This window comes from Aspergillus sclerotioniger (genome assembly GCF_003184525.1).
Source record: "Aspergillus sclerotioniger CBS 115572 chromosome Unknown BO94scaffold_39, whole genome shotgun sequence".
NCBI classification, from domain to species: Eukaryota; Fungi; Ascomycota; class Eurotiomycetes; order Eurotiales; family Aspergillaceae; genus Aspergillus; species Aspergillus sclerotioniger.
In genome coordinates this window covers 51,001-68,915 of record NW_020291029.1, presented here as the reverse complement: position 1 = coordinate 68,915, position 17,915 = coordinate 51,001, and the positions used below count along the sequence as shown (strand labels likewise).

The window sequence follows — 17,915 nt, the reverse complement described above, 5'->3', positions numbered from 1 at the left end:
AGAAGTGGTATTGTGTGAACAATACCAATGAAGTGGAGGATATAGTATTCTCCATATGGATTGATTGCATGCGAGTGATTCGTGAAATTAGTACAGTACTCTCACTACTATACTACAATCTAATGCAAGGCATAATCTCTTCGATACTATCATACATTCCACCACCGTCTAGTATCTAGTATTTCTATCTACTCACTACTAGCCACAAGTCCATTACAACTGACATGCGCCATATCTCTGATACAACCGTGGGAGGAGGGGGGGGGGATCTAAACCCTACACTTCGGCTCCGTAGTATCATCAAACTTATCCTCCTCAGCCTTAAAATCCTTCCCAATACTCTCAAGATCATTCTCCGTGAGAGCGCGTCTCGCCTTGGCCGCCTTCGCAAAGTCATCCTCCGTCTTCAACTCCCCCCCGCCAATCATATCCAACAAGGCCATGGGAGCAGACGTCGGATCCGAAATAATGCTCTGAATGCCCAACGCCACATTTCCCGCCGCGGCCACCGTCTCAAACGCCGTATCCAGCACCTCCAGCTCAGGCGTAAGATCATCCAAGAAGGGGATAAACGCAAACGCAATGCCCAGAATCTCCAACACGAGCTTGATTTTATCCTCCTTGGCTTGTTTCTCGCCGATGGCTTTGACCTGCCCCATACTGGCGATGGATTGCTGGATCATGAAGACGGGGGTGGAGAAGGTCTCGTAGAGGTCTTGCATCCCGCCGGTCCAGTTCCCCAGGTTGATGTCCATGACGCGGCCGAGGAGGTTATTTTGCATGGAGTTGACGGAGGGAAGCGCGGCGGTGATGACGTCCTTGGGGTTGGAGACGTCGATTTTGTTCCCCTTGACGGCTTGGGGCACGCCGATCCAGCGGTAATCGGTGCCGCTGGAGCATTCGCCCGGAATGCAGTGGCCGATTTGATGGACGGGGCCGCCTTTGTTGACGAATTCGACCCAGGTGCGGTTGATGCCGTAGGTGGATTCGAGTTCGGAGTAGAAGCCCTCGGAGTCCTTGAGGGTGTAGGTCATGGTGAAGCGGTCGGCGCCCATGAGTTGGGTGTAGCGGAAGGGGCATTGTTGGGTGGATGTAGGGCCGTAGCCTTCGCAGGTGCAGTCGAAGTATTTGTTGCCGGGGCCGCCTTCGGGTTTGCTGGTGGTGGAGTCGGCCATGAAGGTGGAGATGGCTTCGGGGACCATTTCGCGGACGTATTGTTGGTAGTATTTGAAGTATTTGTCGTAGTTGGTGTTGGCGGTGGTGTAGTTGTCCAGGGAGGCTTCGAGGGTGAGGTAGAGCGTGTCCATGGCGTAGTAGGGCATGCATTGGTCCGGGTAGCTGCCGAGGGCGTTGTTGAGGTCGTCGATGGTGGCGTAGGATTGGGTTAGGTCGCAGTTCCAGGTGGTTTGGCAGGCTGCGTCGGTGGAGTCGTCGGTGCAGGAGAGGATCTCTTGCTTGTAGTCGTCGAGGTAGCCGGCTAGGGCGCTCCAGTAGGGGTGGGCGATGGCTTGGGTGTTGTTCTTGGCTAGGATGATGTTGTTGTCTTCGACGTTGCTGATCATTTCGACGGAGCCGATGGTGATCAGGTTCCAGATGTAGAGGCCGGAGTTCTCGCCGGAGTCGAGAACGAGGCGTTGTTGGCAGTTTTGGGTGTCGACGCAGGTCTCGAGGTAGTTGTCGTACCAGGAGTAGAGGCCGGCGCCAGCGATGGTCAGGTTGGTGTTCTCGTACATGGTCACGGCGTAGGCGAAGTTGCAGAGATCGTCGGAGGCTTTGCAGGTGGAGTCGGGGAAGGTGGGATCGTTGGTGAAGAGGCCAACGGAGGCGTTGAAGGGCCCGGGGGATTGAGTGGCATCGGCGAATTGGTAGTAGGGGGATTCAGTCTGGATCAGGCCGGCGAAGGTGTTGGTGGCGTTGTAGAAGTTGTACTGGTAGAGGATGGAGTGCTCCGAGGCAGTGCCGTACATCCACGTTGGGCCGGAGGTGGACTCGACGAGGAGGCCACGGCCCACTGCCACGCTGATCTGGGTGTTGTCTGCGTCGTCGATGTCGTGGTCTGCCACCCACAGCCACATGTTCTCGAAGTAGCCGTTGGAGTCGGGCGTCATGTGCATCATCATGGAGGCGGCGACGCAGCCGGACTCGATGGAGTCGCTGGTAGGGCATTCGGCCACTTGCAGTTTGGAGCCATAGGCACCTCCCACGCGGAAGTGGGCATCCCACATGCCTGCGTAGCCTTGGAGCTCGGCCTGGATGTTCCATTCCACAAGGACCAGGCCGGGGAGTTCACCGATGGAGGTGAAGAGGATGTCGCTGATCTCTACCTGGCCTACGTCGCCGGCGTTGCCAACCTGGATCATGGGCTTGGGGGAGGTCATGTCGGAGAAGTAGTCTCCGGATGCGACCAGTTGGGACCAGACCATACCGGTGATGCGGGCGTGTTTGGGAATGACGACGGTCTTGGTGATGATGTAGGATCCGGGGGGGAAGTAGATCAGGTTGTCGGCGGTGGCTAGGGCTAATGCGGAGACGATGGCATCGGTATCGTCGGTGGATCCATCACCGGCGGCGCCGTGGTCTTTGACGCTGATGATATCTCCCGTGGACAATGTCTCGTATTGAGGGCGGTTGCGGTAGAAGTAGCTGTCGCGGTAGATGGGGTTGTCGTTGGCCGCGTCTAGCAGAGGCCCGGGGGGTGTCTGCACGTTCACCGAGTAGGATCCAAAGGATTTGGAGGATTTCTCCTGGAGGTTGCCGATGACGACAAAGTCCACGTCGCCATTTGGGAGATCGAGGCTGGAGCCATCCGTGAATGAAACCATGGTGTCGACGCCGTTGACTCCGACGTTGTCCAGGGTGATGATGCTGGTTTCCAGGATGCTCTTCTCTTCGAAGTTGGCTTGAATGGCAATGGGGGTTTCATCAAACATGGTGTCCAGGATGTAGGTGGATCCGGCTTGTTGGCCTGTGGTGTCTTGAGGGTTGATCAAACTGATGCCCACTGGCGAGCTCGACAGATGCAATCCGGCCCAGGTCCATCCCCAGTCCCAGATCAGGCAGATGGAGGCGTTGGTTTGACCAGCGATGGTGAAGTCTCGGACCGTGTACTGTTGATTGCCTCCATAGATACCATACTCGCCTCCGGTGATGGTGCAGCCCGACATGAATCCTCCACTGCCGTTTTCCGTGTACATGCCCATCTGGGTGGTACCCTTGGCCGAGCTGGCCGTGATGAAAAGGTTGGTCAGGGAGGTGGCCTGGGCGACTTGCCAATGGAGTCCAGCCGCATAAGCAGTGGTGGTCTCCTCAATGTCGATGATGATGTTTCGAACTTGACGGTAAAAGTTGTTTTGCTATGCCGGTCAGGTACTGATTCAGAGAAAAAGAATAGAAAGAAAAGGAAAAGGATTTGAAAAAAAAAAAAGGGTGAGGATTACCTCAATATACCACTCATCACCATTGTCGTTGGGAATGTAGACATCACTCTGGATAGCTCCCAGACCAATGAACGAAGGAGACGTCTTGATGATGGGCATGTCATTGGCATCTCCCACGAGCTGAGAGTAGTAGGAGGCATTGATAGGGGAGGAGATCAGGTAGGTGCCCGGAGGGAAGTAGATAAAGCTGCCCTTGGTCGAAGACGACTCGCAGTTCTCCATGCAGCTACCACCATAGGCAATAGCGGCATTGATGGCATCAGTATCATCAGTCACTCCATCACCCTTGGCGCCAAACTTGGAATCAGTGACATCGCGATAGACGGGGTAGGAAGAATCCCATCCCATGGGGGGTAGACCATGGTCGACCTGAGATGGCCAATAGCCCGAGGAACTATCTCTCTTCGATACTGTCAAGGGCTTAGCCGTCTTGGCGAATTGACTGTAGCTTTTGTGGAGAGTTCCATTCGACAGTTGTTGGGATGCATGGTGTTCGGCCAGAAGAGCGGCGGCGGCACGCAGATTGGCATCCAACGTGGGAGCCACCGGCTCATCGGATCTCTTGTGTTGGGTCGATTGAGCTTCCTCCGAGTGGCGCGAGCGATAGGTGTTGCGTTTCGGATTGGCCACCCGGTAGGCATTGTATTCGGACTGTTGGGCTACAGCCGAGGCCACCAGTTTCTGAGCGTACGCGAGGGCGCTGCTTGAAACATTATGCAAGCTGGGGGTGGGAGGATCGGCGATAGCACGCCGTTGATGCCACAGATACAGAGGTTCCGCTTCTGGTGAAGCAGCGATGAAGCTGATAAGATAGAAAAGGAAAAATAAAAGAGGGAGACGATTGGAAGCCGCCATATTTATACCATTAGAGAATGAGAGAACCTCAGTGAGGAAGGAATGTCAGGTCGAATGACCAAAAACGAAGGACGGTTCAATGAAGAAAGAATGAATGAGTGAATGAGTGAATGAATGACTGAAGAGGACCTTGGTTTTTCATCCAGCACTGGGATGGAATATTTATAGTTGAAACCAGTGCCATCCAAGGCATCCATCCAAGGCATGCAGGTACAGACTGGATCAGTCTATGCATCAGCCTAGTGATTCCTTCGGCGTGTTGAGATTAATGGCTCATGCAATCTCGCTTGCCTGCTCGATAAGCCGCATGAAGACAGTTAGGGCTCATCCTCCGGAGGCAGCCATCCCCACTGCACCCCCACTTAATCCCCTCGTAGTGCTTAGTCGTTTTTAGTGGCTTTTAGTAGACCCTTTCGCCCTAATTTCTGACCCTGCGAAGCTAAGATCCTTTGGCGCGCCTGCAAGTGGATCGGCAGCCTCGTGAAAATGGAGTCGGTCCATGCTGAAAGTAGCCCCTATCTCCATGAGGCGGAATGCTTCATCACGGCAGCCTTCAAGCGAGCCCTTGGGTCCTCATCGGGTTCTATTTATTCGGTGGGATTTCAATTTGTTTTCCTCACCACCATCGTTCCTTTCTTTCCTTGATTGCTACCGGCTTCGTCTTGTTTCATTCTCTGTTGGCTTCCAATCATCCAAGATGCAATCCGTTTCTCGACTTGCTTTGCTTGCCCTGGGCTCATTGCCCCTTGCCTTTGGTCAGCTGGAGACCATTGGCGTGACTACCTCTGGCGTCACCCCGACTAGTTCGCCATCGTCGACGTCCTCGTCCTCATCCTCAACCCCATCCTCTACCCCGCTCACTACGCCAGCTCCCAGTACCACCACGACTGGGGATCCGTTGGTTCTTACCACTATCTTTACCCAGCCCTCAGGATGTGTCGGTGGGATGAGTGAAGTTGCGTCGTGGTCGACCGAGCTCTGGCAGAACATTGTCAACCCGGTGCCGACCTTGACGCTGTCATCTTGTTATCCAAGCCAATTCTATTATAGCGCTGTGGCTACTTCTGTGCTGCCTCCATACAAACAGCTGGTGTGTCCCGAAGACTGGGAGACATACAATGCCACCGACACGGACATTGTCTGTTGCCCCGGGTATGTTTTCTGCCTCCGAGATCGAAAGAGTTACTGACTGACGGTTTCAGTGGCTATGGTTTGTATGCTCCCAACTGGTTGAATACGACACGTCCCGGATTGGGTGCTGTCTGCACTTCCAGCATCTGGCCCGACGTGTTGATGGACATTACCAGCTACGATTCCACGGCTCTGGCAACGGTCATTGCCACCACCGCTGGGGCCAATGGCACCTTGGTGTTTGCGACGGCGTTTGATGGAACTCTCGCCACTTCAATAGCCTCTTCCACTTCTTCCTCCAGCCAGACTGTCCCATCAACCACCAGCAGCGTCACTCCCACTACCTCGCCCGTTGTGACCACCTCGGTGGCTTCTACTACCTCCACCACCTCCACTGGAACTTCCAGTCTCACGGCTATCTCTCAGCTCCCCAGTTGCGGGGTAAGTAGAATACTTATCTGGTGTATGTCATCGACTAACTTTCTCTAGCAAACCTGCTTCAGCAATGTGCTGGCCAAGTACGAGTCTTTGGGATGTACCACTTCGGACCCATCTTGCATGTGCCGGAATATCAACTTCTACTATGGTATCCGGGATTGCTCCAACGCGGCCTGTGGCACCGATGTTGCCAGCACCGTGATTGCCTTTGAAAGCAGTTACTGTACTTCGGCCATTGCCGCTGAAACCACTTATCCCAGCACTGCCAGCGCAACTGCTGTTCCCACCGCCATCTCTGCTCTGCCTACTTGCGGTCAAACCTGCTTCGACAACATGTTGGGCAAGTATTCCTCCCTCGGATGTAGCAGTGCGGATCCCTCCTGTCTGTGCGAGAACATCGACTTCTACTATGGTATCCGGGACTGCGCCAATGCTGCTTGCGGCACTGATGTTGCCAGCACTGTGCTTGCCTTTGAAACTGCGTACTGCTCCTCTGCCACGGCTACGGCCACCAGCACTTGAGGGGTGTGACTTTGGGATTCAATCTGTAATTTCATAATGGAGCGCTATTGTCTGCAGGTGGATACGAGTAGATTAGATTTGCCATGCCAATAGTTCTGAATAATTGAATGTGTTCCTATGTTTGACCTGTCGCTCCTTCTAATTTGGTCTGCCTTTGAAATGCCCGCATATCACCGTATACAAGATGCCTAGTTTTACCCCTCCATCGTCTCGTACCCTTCCACAATCCATCTGCAGCAGGCTAAATCCTCCGGCTACACTAGCGCTGACGCCGGTGCCATGTGTCTCGGAGCTCCGGCCATAGCCCCGAGCGCCCTTATCTTTCAGTTTCCCCTGATGAATTGTGTGGCGATGAACAGCTGAAGGATTCAGGTCCCATGATCATGGCGCGTTTTCCAGATGTGACGTGTTCATTGGATCGATGAGGACCGGTTCGGAGATTCGACAGGAGCTTGTTTAGTGCGGCTCGAATCCTTCAGGGTTTTCGCCCTAAAATCTGACACTGTCGGCACTAGGACCCTGCTACGAGACCGGCGCTAAAATAGTTTAATTGCTGCAGGGTCCAGAGCATGCACTACGCAGGGTTACATCGACTATTGATTTCGTCTCTTCCTTCCATGCCGGATATGCTACCCGAACCGTGCTGGCAATCTCGCGTCGACACTGCAAGGCTGTACAGCCTCACAGAGCCCCTCAATCGGACTAGATCTCATCCTTCTGCAATAGTCCTACTGGATTAGGCAGACAAGGATGCGAGATTCGGAATCGCGGCATTAATCTTCAGCGAGGCGAAGAGTGGGGGTCAATCATATGCTAATGCAAATGACATACGAGAATAATCAGAAGACCCATTCCTTCCTTCTCCTTTTCGACCGGTCAGAATGGGTCGATAGCCATCAGACCAGGCAGGTTGCCGTGTTTTCTTCGTATTTCAATCGTCTAATCTCACTTTCTCTCTCCTTGTCTTCTCTCTCTGTCGCTCTTGTCGGTCATTCTTTATCCTTCATTCTTTACTCGTCACTCTTTACCTGTCTCCTTGTTTATCACACTCGTTCAGACATTTGTCACTACCAAGATGAAGATATTTAACCTGCTTCTCCTCTGGTGCTCCGTCCTCTTCACCAATGTCCTGGCTGACAATGAGTCTATTGCAAATGAGTTAATTTACTTTTACTATGTCTACAAGATGGAGTTCCTATCCGGGGCCACCAAAACAATGGCCGTCGACTGCGAAGGAAGTGCGCATGGAGGAATGTGCTATTTTGACGAATTTGTCGAGCACCTCATCGAGGATCGGTGGCTGAACGTATATGATCCCCTCCCTGGCGATCACACTATAACCCCCGGTGATGCCCAAATCCCCAGACTTGAACGGAACCTGCCCTCATCGGCCCGCTACAAGCTGAGCAGCTTGTTGAGTACCCTCAATGGCGAGACGGCGTTTCCCATTGTACTTCAAAAAGTTCTGCATGCCGCCAACGAGGCCTTTGAGGCTGCTGAAGACAACGATGTAACCCTGGCGACGTCGGATATCAACGCGGCAGTTGACAACGCCCGAGCTGCCAAGGAGGCCCGCAACCGGGCCATCTTCGATCTTCAACAAGATGCCCTCTCCCGAAGACTCGATGCCGCAATCGTGGACTATGTTCAATCAACTGCCTCGGGATTCAAGTGGCCTCAGACATTTCAGGCAATCGACGACGCGGTTGACGACGGGGAGCTCGACAAGGCAACGGCGAAAGACTACAAAAGCCAGCTCCGAACGTTTTCCAAGTCCTATGAGCATGATATCATTAGTAGTGTCACCTCGGAAATGACTCATTTGGATGTTGTACGGAGCTTTGCGACCTCGATCACTCGCTACACGCGGGTCATGGAGGATAGGGAACCTGGATCGACGGGTCTTGATGCGTCGTCTTCTTCCTCGGAATGTTCGGACGAGTTCAGTTCGGATTCCACTTCTTCAGATGAGTCGTCATCTTCTTCAGGTGGCTCGTCGTCATCGTGATTGTCCTAGATCATGGTTTGGTTGAAATATTGTGGATAGGCGAGATTGATCGGTCTGGACTGAACAGTGGTGTTGTACTCACTTTCGTGAAGGATAGGAAGTGTATATTTGATATAGACCATGCAAATATGAGTCTTTGTATACAGCATGGAGGTATCAATTCCATGGTCTACTGTAGTGGTAGTTTTTAACGGGTACACCAGATCCACAATGACATCTAACCTGATACCTAAGTACACTGAATATATCAGATGCCCTCTTCAGAATTAGCTACAGATTTACAGAAGACATCTAAACCTCCAGCATATCATCTCACAGCTCCATCCCAAAGCCATAGACATAGAAGTCGAGATACCTCTGCAGTGAGGATGATTAAATCCATTGACCTAACCCTTATTAAAATACTTTTATTCTCTCTCTCCTCTTTTGCACACCAAGGGTGGCATGAAGCATATATCCTATTCCATGTCTCCATCTAATGAAGAATTCACGCAAAACGCACATGACACAAAGGAATTACACCTATGGCTCTCTTTCCTCTACAAACCATCTGAACGACTATATTCATACTATAAATAAAACTCCAGATTTCATACCTCAATCTACTACACACAACTCAAGTGATGCACTTCATCCTTATACTCCCAAAATAGTATATATATCAACATAACCTCACCCTCCGATTATCATCACCACATAGCTCCAAGTTCATACATCCACCATACTTTCCAATGGAAAACTTTCCTTTCTGACTACGTAGTAACAGGACGAAGTTAGGATTCTTATATCTGAATTCTGAACAACGCTGTATACCTCAGAATGACCCGTGCAGACCCACATTCCGCCCTTTCGAGATCGGTCTGCCGAACCACACAATGAATTTTCTACATCTGCCAAGTGCCACATGAGTTCTCCACAGCACATGCATGCGGGGATAGGATGGATGATCTCGAACCTACATATACTGCATACACGGTTTTTTAATCAAGATGAAAATTGGGCTTTTGTGTAAGGTGACGTCATACCTGCCATATCAATATCATCTGAATTATTGGATATGTCTAAGATATCAGAACAATATCAACACATATTTTGAATATGTAATATGGCAACTCCGCCAACTTTAATCCGAACCACTCAATGTGGATACCCAAGACATCCCTCCGCAGCGAATAAGAATAAGGTTAAGCACTGACCGGAACCGAACCAAACTCTTCTCTTCCTATCCTCAACCTACCTCAACCTCACTCCCTCATTCAACCCCATCATCCCTCCATCCACCACCATGGACTCCCCCCCCTCTCCCACCGCGCCCGCACCATCCTCGGCAACGCCAACGCCCTCATGTGGGACATCATGCGCAACCCGTGGTGTCCTCTCACCAACCCCACCGGGTACGTCAACGTCGGGGTAGCCGAGAACGCCCTCATGCACGACTACCTCCTCTCATACATGAACACGCAACTCACTCTACCCGCAAAATACCTCACCTACAACGACGGGGCCATTGGCGCAGAACGTCTTCGACGTGCCATGGCCGCCTTCCTAACCAAACACCTTCACCCAGTGAAACCACTCACCAGCGATAATCTCCTCGTCACCAACGGTGTCTCTTCAGCAATCGAGCACATGTCCTGGGCGTTTACCGATCCAGGAGAGGGAATCCTCCTGGGTAGACCGTACTACGGGACGTTTATCCCTGATATGTCTGTTCGGCCGGGGGCGGTGGTCGTTGGGGTGGAGTTTGGGGATGTGGATCCTTTTAGTATGGATGCTGTGGAGTGTTATGAAAAGGCACTGGTGAGGTTTCAGGAAACGACGGGGAAGAAGGTTCGAGCGGTGATGCTCTGTCATCCGCATAATCCGCTGGGGAGGTGTTATCCCCGGCAGACGATAGTGGGTTTGATGCGACTGTGTCAGAAATATCAGATACATTTGATAAGTGATGAGATTTATGCACTGTCTGTGTGGGAGAATACCATTGATGAGGATGTCAGTCCCGTGGGGTTTGAGTCTGCGTTGTCGATTGATATGACTGGGATTATTGATCCGAGTTTAGTCCATTTGCTCTGGGGAATGAGTAAGGATTTTGGCGCTAATGGGATACGGCTAGGGGTGATTATCTCGCAGAGTAATCCTGTGTTGTTGGAGGCGGTTAAGGGGGTTTCGTTGTATACGTACTCCTCGTCGGTATCGGAGCATTTGGCGGCGGTGATTCTGGAAGATGAGGAGTTTACAACCCGGTATATACGGCTTAATCGGCAGAGGATGGGTGAATCGTATGCCTTTGCTGCAGGGTATTTGAAGGATTGTGGGATTGAGTATGCGACTGGTGCTAATGCGGCGTTCTTTTTGTGGGTTAATTTGGGTCGGAAGTATTGCGAGTTGCATCCGGAGATGGGGGATTTGGGCGATGGGATTGGGGATAAGGTGATGGAGGTTCTGTTGCAGAGGAAGGTGTTTCTGGCGAGTGGGGGGTTGTTTGGATCGGAGAGGAGTGGGTGGTTCAGGATTGTGTTTACCCATGAAAGAGGGTATTTGGAGGAGGCGTTGAGGAGGGTGGTGTTGGCATTACATGATTGATTAGTCTGGATAGAGATGTTCTTCGTGGGTGGTTGGATAAACTCGACTGTAGTAATACACATGGTTTATACTTGGCTTCTCTATACAATCTATGGACCTACTGAGATTGGAAAGATGATTGAGTGACCGCCCCCATACAGCACGAATAAGTCTTGCATGGTTCTCGCAAAATACAATTCTAATCTAATACAGTGCTCGATACTTTGATTACTCCATGCTATTAGCATGATGATATGCAGGAGATCCCCTCACAAAAGCCATCATTCACAATCAACACATTCACACTCCAGAAGGCCATCAACCACCTACCTACCCTCAAATATTCAACTCCAAACCCAAACCCAAACCCAAACCTAAACATCCATCTTCATCAACATCCCAACCCAAGGCGTCTTCCCAACCCTCTCATGACTCCACTCCCCCACAGCCCTAAACCCTTGTTCTTCGTAGTATCTATAATGATGTTAATCTCAATCCTTCCCAACTGAGCTTCCATAATAAAATAAAGATAAACAAAACCCACCTAACCAATCTTCCCCCACTTCCCCCCAACTATCCACCCAAACCACCCCTTTCCCTCTGTTTCGAGTAAACTCCCTCACCCAATCAATCAACGCCCTTCCCGCCCCTTGCCTCAACTCACTCTCAACCCTACTATCCGTGATAATCACCTCTAGATAAACCCACCCACCCTCCGGGATAGGAAGATGGGTCTGGGCTTTCACATACCCCGGGACCCAATCCTCGCGGACTTGGACGAAGCCAACGGGGAGAAAGTGTTTGTCGTTGGGGGTTGTGCGGAGGGTGCTTGGTGGGAGAGGGATATGGTCATCTGGGTGGGAGGGATATTCTCGTTCGGCGATGAAGATGCGTAGGTTGTTGGTAGTGCTGGTGTTTGTGTCAGTGAGGCGGTTTTCCTCGGAGGACTGCAATTCGGTTAAAGTGTCGGTGGGGAAGTCGCCGCGTTGGGAAAAGGGAATGGATCCCCATTGGTGGGGGTTGTTGATGGAGGTTAGGAATGGGAGGGAGGAGTCGTAGGTGGAGAGGAGGAAGGTTAGGTCGGTGGGGGAGGGGGTGGCGGGGCGGATAATAAATGGAGAGGAAGATGATGGCATTGGTGTTAGAGGTGGTGATGTAGGATTGTAGGGTGTATTTTGATATTTAGGGTTGAGAAGTGTTAGGGGTCAGGGGTTCCCCGCTTTTATACCTTGTTTGGGGAGGTTGGTTTGTTATCTTAGTTCGCTTATCTACGGAGGTGCTAGGACTATTTCGTATTTGGGATGGGTTGGTATGACGTTTAGGCAGACGGATTCGAGAGGGTGGTCTGAGTGGCTTGTTATAGGGCTTGTCGGTGTTAAGAGGGTGTGTTTATCTGGTTTTTCGGATAGGATAGTCTGCGTTATTGCTTGATTTGGAGCCCAGGGTACCATACTCGGGTAACTGCACTTATTGTCTTCCCTCTAGTTTCACCATTAGCCGACCAACGGGTACGGCAGCGACCCATTCTCGTCGTGGAGGAAGAATAGCTTCGTGGTTTACAGCAACATCCAACTGATCTCCAGGTCGTATGCAATATTTCTTAAGTAATTGCGAGACAGCCAGAAAGAGCTCCAAGTATGCAAAACTGTGTCATCAGTCATTACTCCTCTGGTAGTCATCAAGAAACATACTGATTGCCAATGCAAGTAGACGCGCCCTTGGAAAAAGGAATATAGTAGTCATCGCGAAGACCAGTCGATCCATCTGGGTCTTTGTCAAGCCACCGAGCGGGCTTATACTTCTCTGGATCCGGAAAAGCAACCTCGTCACGCAGATACCAGATAGGAGAGCTGGATATCATCATCTAATATGTTGTGAGTTTCCATATTGCATTCACTAATCAATCAACCTACCCCTCCAGGAAGATGTCTCCCCGCAATAACATAGCCTCCCTTGGGAACAATTCTAGGAAGCATGGCAGCTGCTGCACCGGTCCATCTGATTCCCTCCTTAACGCAGGCTCTGAGTGTCGGGATTGATTCCAGTGTAGTCATGTCAGTAGGCCACCCGGCAGATTCCAGGCCAGACACTAGCTCAGCCTGAAAAGACTGGTTGAGTGAAAGCGCGTAGAGAATATGGGCTAGTGTGGCAGAGGTCGTATCAGTGCCAGGACCCAGCATCTCTTTTGCTTCAGAGAGGGCGGATTTCTCGGACATTCTATTGATTGCCATTACTTTGAGGAAAGATAGGCTCGGTGCCTTTTCGCTGTCCATCGTGGCTGCAAGTTGCTCATCTGCCCACTGGTCTTATCAGTATGTGTCACAAGCAACGCATAACTTAGTCCTACACGATCGAATCGTTGGGTGCTAGTAATCGATGAAATCTCCCAACCGGAGATTTGGTAGATCCAATCAGCGAGCGAGTGCCACAGGCCAACGAGCATTGGGAAGTTTGTATACTGAATATGGTCAGCTATTGACCATAGCTCACCAGAACGAACGTGACCCACCACCGGCATTTTCGAGGATTTGGCATCATTTTCTTTAATGACATCAAGCTCTTTCCCTGCATCTAGGGAGTCTATAGCCCCGATTGCATTTCCGAACGCGAAGGTTGCTTCATACTTTAGTAAGACACCTGGTATGAATAATAAATACTTACAGACGATATCTGATTCCAACGCGCGGCAAGTCGGCATTAGGTCAATAGGCCCCTTCTGACTAGCGGTAGCCAGATACTTCGACAATCGGTCAATCGTTCCTACCATCATTTCCATCAATGCGGGAACCTTGCTGCGATTGAACAGGATCCCCATGTGTCGTCGACGTTGGGCATGCTCCTTCGGATCCCTTCCAATACCATATCAGCCATATCCCACAGGCGATACATCAGGTTTCTGTTATACTTACGTGATTGAAAACAACGCAGGGTGACCATCCTGCACAAATTGATTATACACTCGGGGATCTTTTACAAACGGGCTGTTGGGTGCGTGCACCGTTTTGTATATATCGAGGGAATAGAACGATACTTGGTTTGGTCCGATGCGAACAAGTGGTCCTAAGGTGTATATTGTTAAAGACGATTGGATGTCATGATCGGATCACATACCGAGCCTTTTGTGCAATTTTGGAAGTTTTAGCGTCAAATTTCCTCGGAACTCGGTAGGAAACTCCCATAGCAGACGAGAGACTGGTGCCAGGATTCCTGCATTTGGAATAGATGCCAACGGTGACAGGAGATATGTATAAATGAGCTTGCAGACGTTAGTCGGAGGGTCTTTCTCTTGATCGCTCGTTTCACTTACCCGAGACATGACCACAGCAACGATCATCAAAACCAATATTAACAACCCCATCTCGGGAATCTTTGATTTGGCTTCTTTTGTGAGCTTCTAGCCGTACTTACATTGCGTCCTACGCAAACCGGGCAGACTATACATTTCATGAAAATCTTCCAGAAATCCACAACAGACCCGATCCTTCACCGACTTGCTGGTTCTGTTGTGGGTCGTTTCTCCCTGTTTAAGCCATGGCCCAGTCATTCGGGTGCTTGCGCAAATGACACCATTTGAGGCCATAATGCAGAATTGCTCGCATATCGGCATTCATCCTGTCGGCACTGCAGTGCATTTAGGAAGCAACAGCCAATAGCGTCGGGTCTCAGGCATCCCTCAGGGATGTGATTGGGTCCGAATCGCGTGGTAGCGCACGGGCCACCATTGACTCTTCATGATGCACTGTCCGGTAGGAATCACCTCATTTCTCTCTCGAATGCCTAATTACGTTAGCATACTGTGACATGAAGAATTGCAATCATGGAGGATAGTGGGAGAGTTGCATACAAACATACTCAGGTCTATTTAGACACATGGTTTAGATGATCATGCGCAGTCTTCGTAGCAGCCGGTCAGAATCTCAAATGCCTCACATCAAGGCCAGCAAAGGCTCTTCTGTTGGAATGGCAGTAAGGCTGCCATTGACGTGGAGCGAGAGTGGGGCGTGGATCCACACGACATTGTCACTGACCGAGGACGAAGCTTGGATAATAGGGGCGACGAATGATGGCTGAATCCACATTAGCAAGAGCTTCAGAACGTTGATAAACCATAAGCCCTCCAAGTACGGGTCATTGCTCCTGGAATTGAGGGTTTGTACGCTTAACACGTACCACAGTGGTGGGCCATGGCGACCAGAGATAAGACCGCCACTGTCACAGAGACGGACAAGAGCGACGAGATCGCTTTTGTAAATTCTCAAACCCCAGTTGGTAGATAGAAGAAACAATCAAGCTGACGAACTATAGGGGCGGCTTGGCTACCAACAGGTAGCACCCAATTAATGAATGCGTCACGTTGCGGTCACTGATTATCTCTTCTCCAGGTCCTTCATCGAAGCTATTCTCTCTTTGAAAATTTCTCTACCTCATTTGGTGTGCACATGGCTTGAATCACAATCAATTTCATTCTTGCTAATATGCATAGCGGCCCTGTACTTTGTTGGTGGTGTTCGGGTCACCTTCACAACTGGAATCGCTGCCGGAGGGCCATTGGCATATTGGTAAGTTGAACCCAAGCTCCATGATGATGTGCTAATCATCGCGCAGGACAAGCTATATTGTGACATGTGTGTTCACATTACTACTGCAGCGGTCATTGCAGAGGTCTGTTCCGCTGCTCCGACTGCAGGCTCAATCTACCTCTGGGCTGCAGAAGCTGGTGGTCGCCGTTATGGACGGCTGTTCGGATTCATAGTCGCCTGGTGGAGTACAACAGCCTGGACCACATTTTGTGCTAGTTCGTTTCGAACTCTTTCCTGTCTTCGTGATTCTGACTAGTCTGATCAGGTAATACGCAGTCCGCGGTGAACTATATGCTCTCGGTAGGTCGAAGTTTTCCAGATCTATGACCCTTCTAACCAGATATAGGAGCTGTCGGTTTTCAACGTCGACTTTCCCATGGATACCAACAATTTGAAATTCCGTGCTGTCCAATGGATCTGCACCGAAGTGTTTTTGGGCTTAGCGGCATGGATGAACTTTGCCTCCCGTACGTTGCATATGACTCTCGTCCAACTCGACTGACAACTTCCCAGCTCGAGTATTCCGATGGATTTTCTGGCTTTCCAACGGCGCCGTGTTCTTGGATTTCATCCTCAATCTTATATGGCTACCATTTGGTGCTAGCGACACCTATGGACTGCGGACTGCACATGAAGCAGTCATGACCACTTACAACGGGACTGGAGTGCCGGATGGCTGGAACTGGTGCCTGTCATATCTGGCAACCGCAGGGATTCTCATTGGATTTGATGCATCTGGCCACGTCGCCGAAGAAACCAAGAGCGCCACCATCAATGCGGCCAAAGGAATATTCTGGAGTACAGTGGTTAGCGGTGTCTTTGGCTTCGCGGCCGTCATCCTGTTTCTTTTCACCTCGGTGAGTTGGCAGTATGTCTCGACACAAGCAAAGAGTCGAACTGATTCAAAGTCAGCCACCCATTGATGTGCTATTCTCGTACGATGCTCCGCAGCCATTCGTGCCCCTCTATGCTGTTGTTCTTGGCCGCGGCGGACATATCGTTATGAATGTTCTATCAGTTGTGGCTGGTAAGCATCATGCGCATTAATCTGCTATCACCCATCTAACGCGACAGAACACCGCCATCGCAATCACCGCCGCCTCGCGCCTCGTCTTTGCCGTCTACCGAGACGGAGTCCTCACACTTTCCCATTGGGTGTCCCGGGTGTCCGAAACAGGACAGCCTCGCAATGCAGTCATCGTGGTTTGGGTCGTATCTGCAGTCATCAGCTGCACCATACTTCCTTCTAGTGTCGCTTTCACCTCCCTCGTCTCCGCTGCCGGCGTCCCCTCCGCTGCTGCCTACGGTCTGATCTGCCTGGGTAGACTGACTCTGACGCGCAATGAGAAGCTGGATGCCAAATGGTCTCTTGGACAGTGGAGTAAGCCATTCCAATTTGTGGCGCTTGTTTGGAACGCCTGGGTTGTGGCGGTGCTCCTTTCACCGTACGAGTTTCCGGTGACGGCGGGGACACTGAATTGTAAGTTCCACTGATACGGCTAGTCTGGGACGTGATGTAATAGTGCTGACTATGCTAGATGCTCCTATAATCATGGCCATTGTGACAACATTTACATTGGCCTCTTGGTTCGTGACCCCAGCTGATGCCTGGTTGCGGCAGGGGTTCACACATGCGGATGAATAAGTTTCGAATTGGTGAAAAATCTGCCGTGAAAACAGAGCCATACTAAAATGGAATCTAGTCAGCATTCATCTGGCAAGGGCGATACAAGTCGTTCAATCGAAACTGCGCAAACCACTGAACGAAACCCGCCAGAGATGAAATTCAATAAAACGTCACCTAACTTGCTTCACAGCATGTCTTCCGACACGATGGTGATAGGCAGATAAGTTTGAAATCTTCAATTGGTCTATTGTAGGGTCGACTGCCACTCAGCACCAGCGCAGCTCTCCGTGTCAGATGTTAGCGATCCCAACATATCCGACTACTGAAATGGTTCGTCCTATTTGCGGAGGATTAGGCACCTCATTACCCACAGCGCCATATCAGTCCCGACCCACATAGGAGTTGACGTAGATTAGAGGGAATTCCGGTATCTAACCGAGCACTGCGCGCAATATCCCGTGAGGGGTAGCGCGTAGGGCTGATGTCAGGGACAACGAGTATGGCGAGATAAGGATACTCGCGGAGAGACCGGATCAACTCGCAGTTGCATACCAAGCTTTCTCGTGCCTGGGGGGATGGAATGATGCTCCACCGGTGAGAGTGGGTTCATCTAGTGGGCCTCTCATGTGGGCATTCTATTGCTTGGTATTAGTCCCTCCGTATTGTCCCGGGGTGAGCCTTTACCACTGGTTACTCAGAGCTGATATGCCAGATAGACAAACAGCAACATATGTTACTTTCGAGGGGATGATGAT

At 50.9% G+C, this 17,915-nt stretch overlaps 7 protein-coding genes across 7 annotated transcripts; 4 read left to right on the top strand and 3 right to left on the bottom strand.

The window, feature by feature from the left end:
- Positions 1–150: 150 nt before the first annotated feature.
- BO94DRAFT_628296 (glycoside hydrolase family 55 protein) lies at positions 151–4,366 on the bottom strand. Its single transcript, XM_025617475.1, has 2 exons — positions 3,438–4,366; positions 151–3,353 (listed from the first exon to the last, which is right to left on the bottom strand). The coding sequence occupies exons 1-2, from the start codon at positions 4,290–4,292 to the stop codon at positions 270–272; spliced, it is 3,939 nt and encodes a 1,312-aa protein (XP_025462598.1). The 5' UTR covers positions 4,293–4,366; the 3' UTR covers positions 151–269.
- Positions 4,367–4,918: 552 nt separating this feature from the next.
- Positions 4,919–6,497, top strand: BO94DRAFT_578963 (CFEM domain-containing protein). Its single transcript, XM_025615237.1, has 3 exons — positions 4,919–5,444; positions 5,495–5,864; positions 5,913–6,497. Exons 1-3 carry the CDS (start codon positions 4,990–4,992, stop codon positions 6,381–6,383), a joined length of 1,296 nt encoding a protein of 431 aa, XP_025462597.1. The 5' UTR covers positions 4,919–4,989; the 3' UTR covers positions 6,384–6,497.
- Positions 6,498–7,010: 513 nt separating this feature from the next.
- On the top strand, positions 7,011–8,572 carry BO94DRAFT_539761 (uncharacterized protein). Its single transcript, XM_025612770.1, has one exon. It carries the CDS (start codon positions 7,459–7,461, stop codon positions 8,389–8,391), a length of 933 nt encoding a protein of 310 aa, XP_025462596.1. The 5' UTR covers positions 7,011–7,458; the 3' UTR covers positions 8,392–8,572.
- A 1,061-nt stretch (positions 8,573–9,633) lies between these two features.
- BO94DRAFT_628293 (putative aminotransferase) lies at positions 9,634–10,974 on the top strand (the record flags this gene model as incomplete). Its single annotated transcript, XM_025617474.1, has 1 exon — positions 9,634–10,974. The coding sequence occupies exon 1, from the start codon at positions 9,736–9,738 to the stop codon at positions 10,972–10,974; it is 1,239 nt and encodes a 412-aa protein (XP_025462595.1). The 5' UTR covers positions 9,634–9,735.
- A 120-nt stretch (positions 10,975–11,094) lies between these two features.
- On the bottom strand, positions 11,095–12,089 carry BO94DRAFT_526729 (uncharacterized protein; the record flags this gene model as incomplete). The annotated part of the gene is made up of 2 exons (XM_025610361.1): positions 11,095–11,427; positions 11,494–12,089. The coding sequence occupies 2 exons, from the start codon at positions 12,087–12,089 to the stop codon at positions 11,328–11,330; spliced, it is 696 nt and encodes a 231-aa protein (XP_025462594.1). The 3' UTR covers positions 11,095–11,327.
- A 331-nt stretch (positions 12,090–12,420) lies between these two features.
- Positions 12,421–14,269, bottom strand: BO94DRAFT_590220 (cytochrome P450; the record flags this gene model as incomplete). Its single annotated transcript, XM_025616006.1, has 9 exons — positions 12,421–12,598; positions 12,645–12,817; positions 12,867–13,253; positions 13,301–13,411; positions 13,463–13,569; positions 13,615–13,802; positions 13,863–14,013; positions 14,065–14,209; positions 14,261–14,269. The coding sequence occupies 9 exons, from the start codon at positions 14,267–14,269 to the stop codon at positions 12,421–12,423; spliced, it is 1,449 nt and encodes a 482-aa protein (XP_025462593.1).
- Positions 14,270–15,137: 868 nt separating this feature from the next.
- On the top strand, positions 15,138–17,215 carry BO94DRAFT_628291 (putative amino acid permease; the record flags this gene model as incomplete). Its single annotated transcript, XM_025617473.1, has 12 exons — positions 15,138–15,200; positions 15,259–15,279; positions 15,336–15,384; positions 15,437–15,512; positions 15,559–15,578; positions 15,641–15,748; positions 15,799–15,833; positions 15,880–16,000; positions 16,047–16,390; positions 16,446–16,541; positions 16,608–17,013; positions 17,072–17,215. 12 exons carry the CDS (start codon positions 15,138–15,140, stop codon positions 17,176–17,178), a joined length of 1,446 nt encoding a protein of 481 aa, XP_025462592.1. The 3' UTR covers positions 17,179–17,215.
- Positions 17,216–17,915: the final 700 nt, after the last annotated feature.

What these genes read in the sequence shown, in the direction of transcription:
- BO94DRAFT_628296 (XM_025617475.1), bottom strand. Translation starts at nt 4,292, where the DNA reads ATGGCGGCTTCCAATCGTCTCCCTCTTTTATTTTTCCTTTTCTATCTT. An exon ending in GTGATGAGTGGTATATTGAG is followed by an intron (nt 3,354 to 3,437) that starts GTAATCCTCACC and finishes TGACCGGCATAG; the next exon opens with CAAAACAACTTTTACCGTCA.
- BO94DRAFT_578963 (XM_025615237.1), top strand. Translation starts at nt 4,990, where the DNA reads ATGCAATCCGTTTCTCGACTTGCTTTGCTTGCCCTGGGCTCATTGCCC. An exon ending in GACATTGTCTGTTGCCCCGG is followed by an intron (nt 5,445 to 5,494) that starts GTATGTTTTCTG and finishes TGACGGTTTCAG; the next exon opens with TGGCTATGGTTTGTATGCTC. An exon ending in CTCAGCTCCCCAGTTGCGGG is followed by an intron (nt 5,865 to 5,912) that starts GTAAGTAGAATA and finishes AACTTTCTCTAG; the next exon opens with CAAACCTGCTTCAGCAATGT.
- BO94DRAFT_539761 (XM_025612770.1), top strand. Translation starts at nt 7,459, where the DNA reads ATGAAGATATTTAACCTGCTTCTCCTCTGGTGCTCCGTCCTCTTCACC.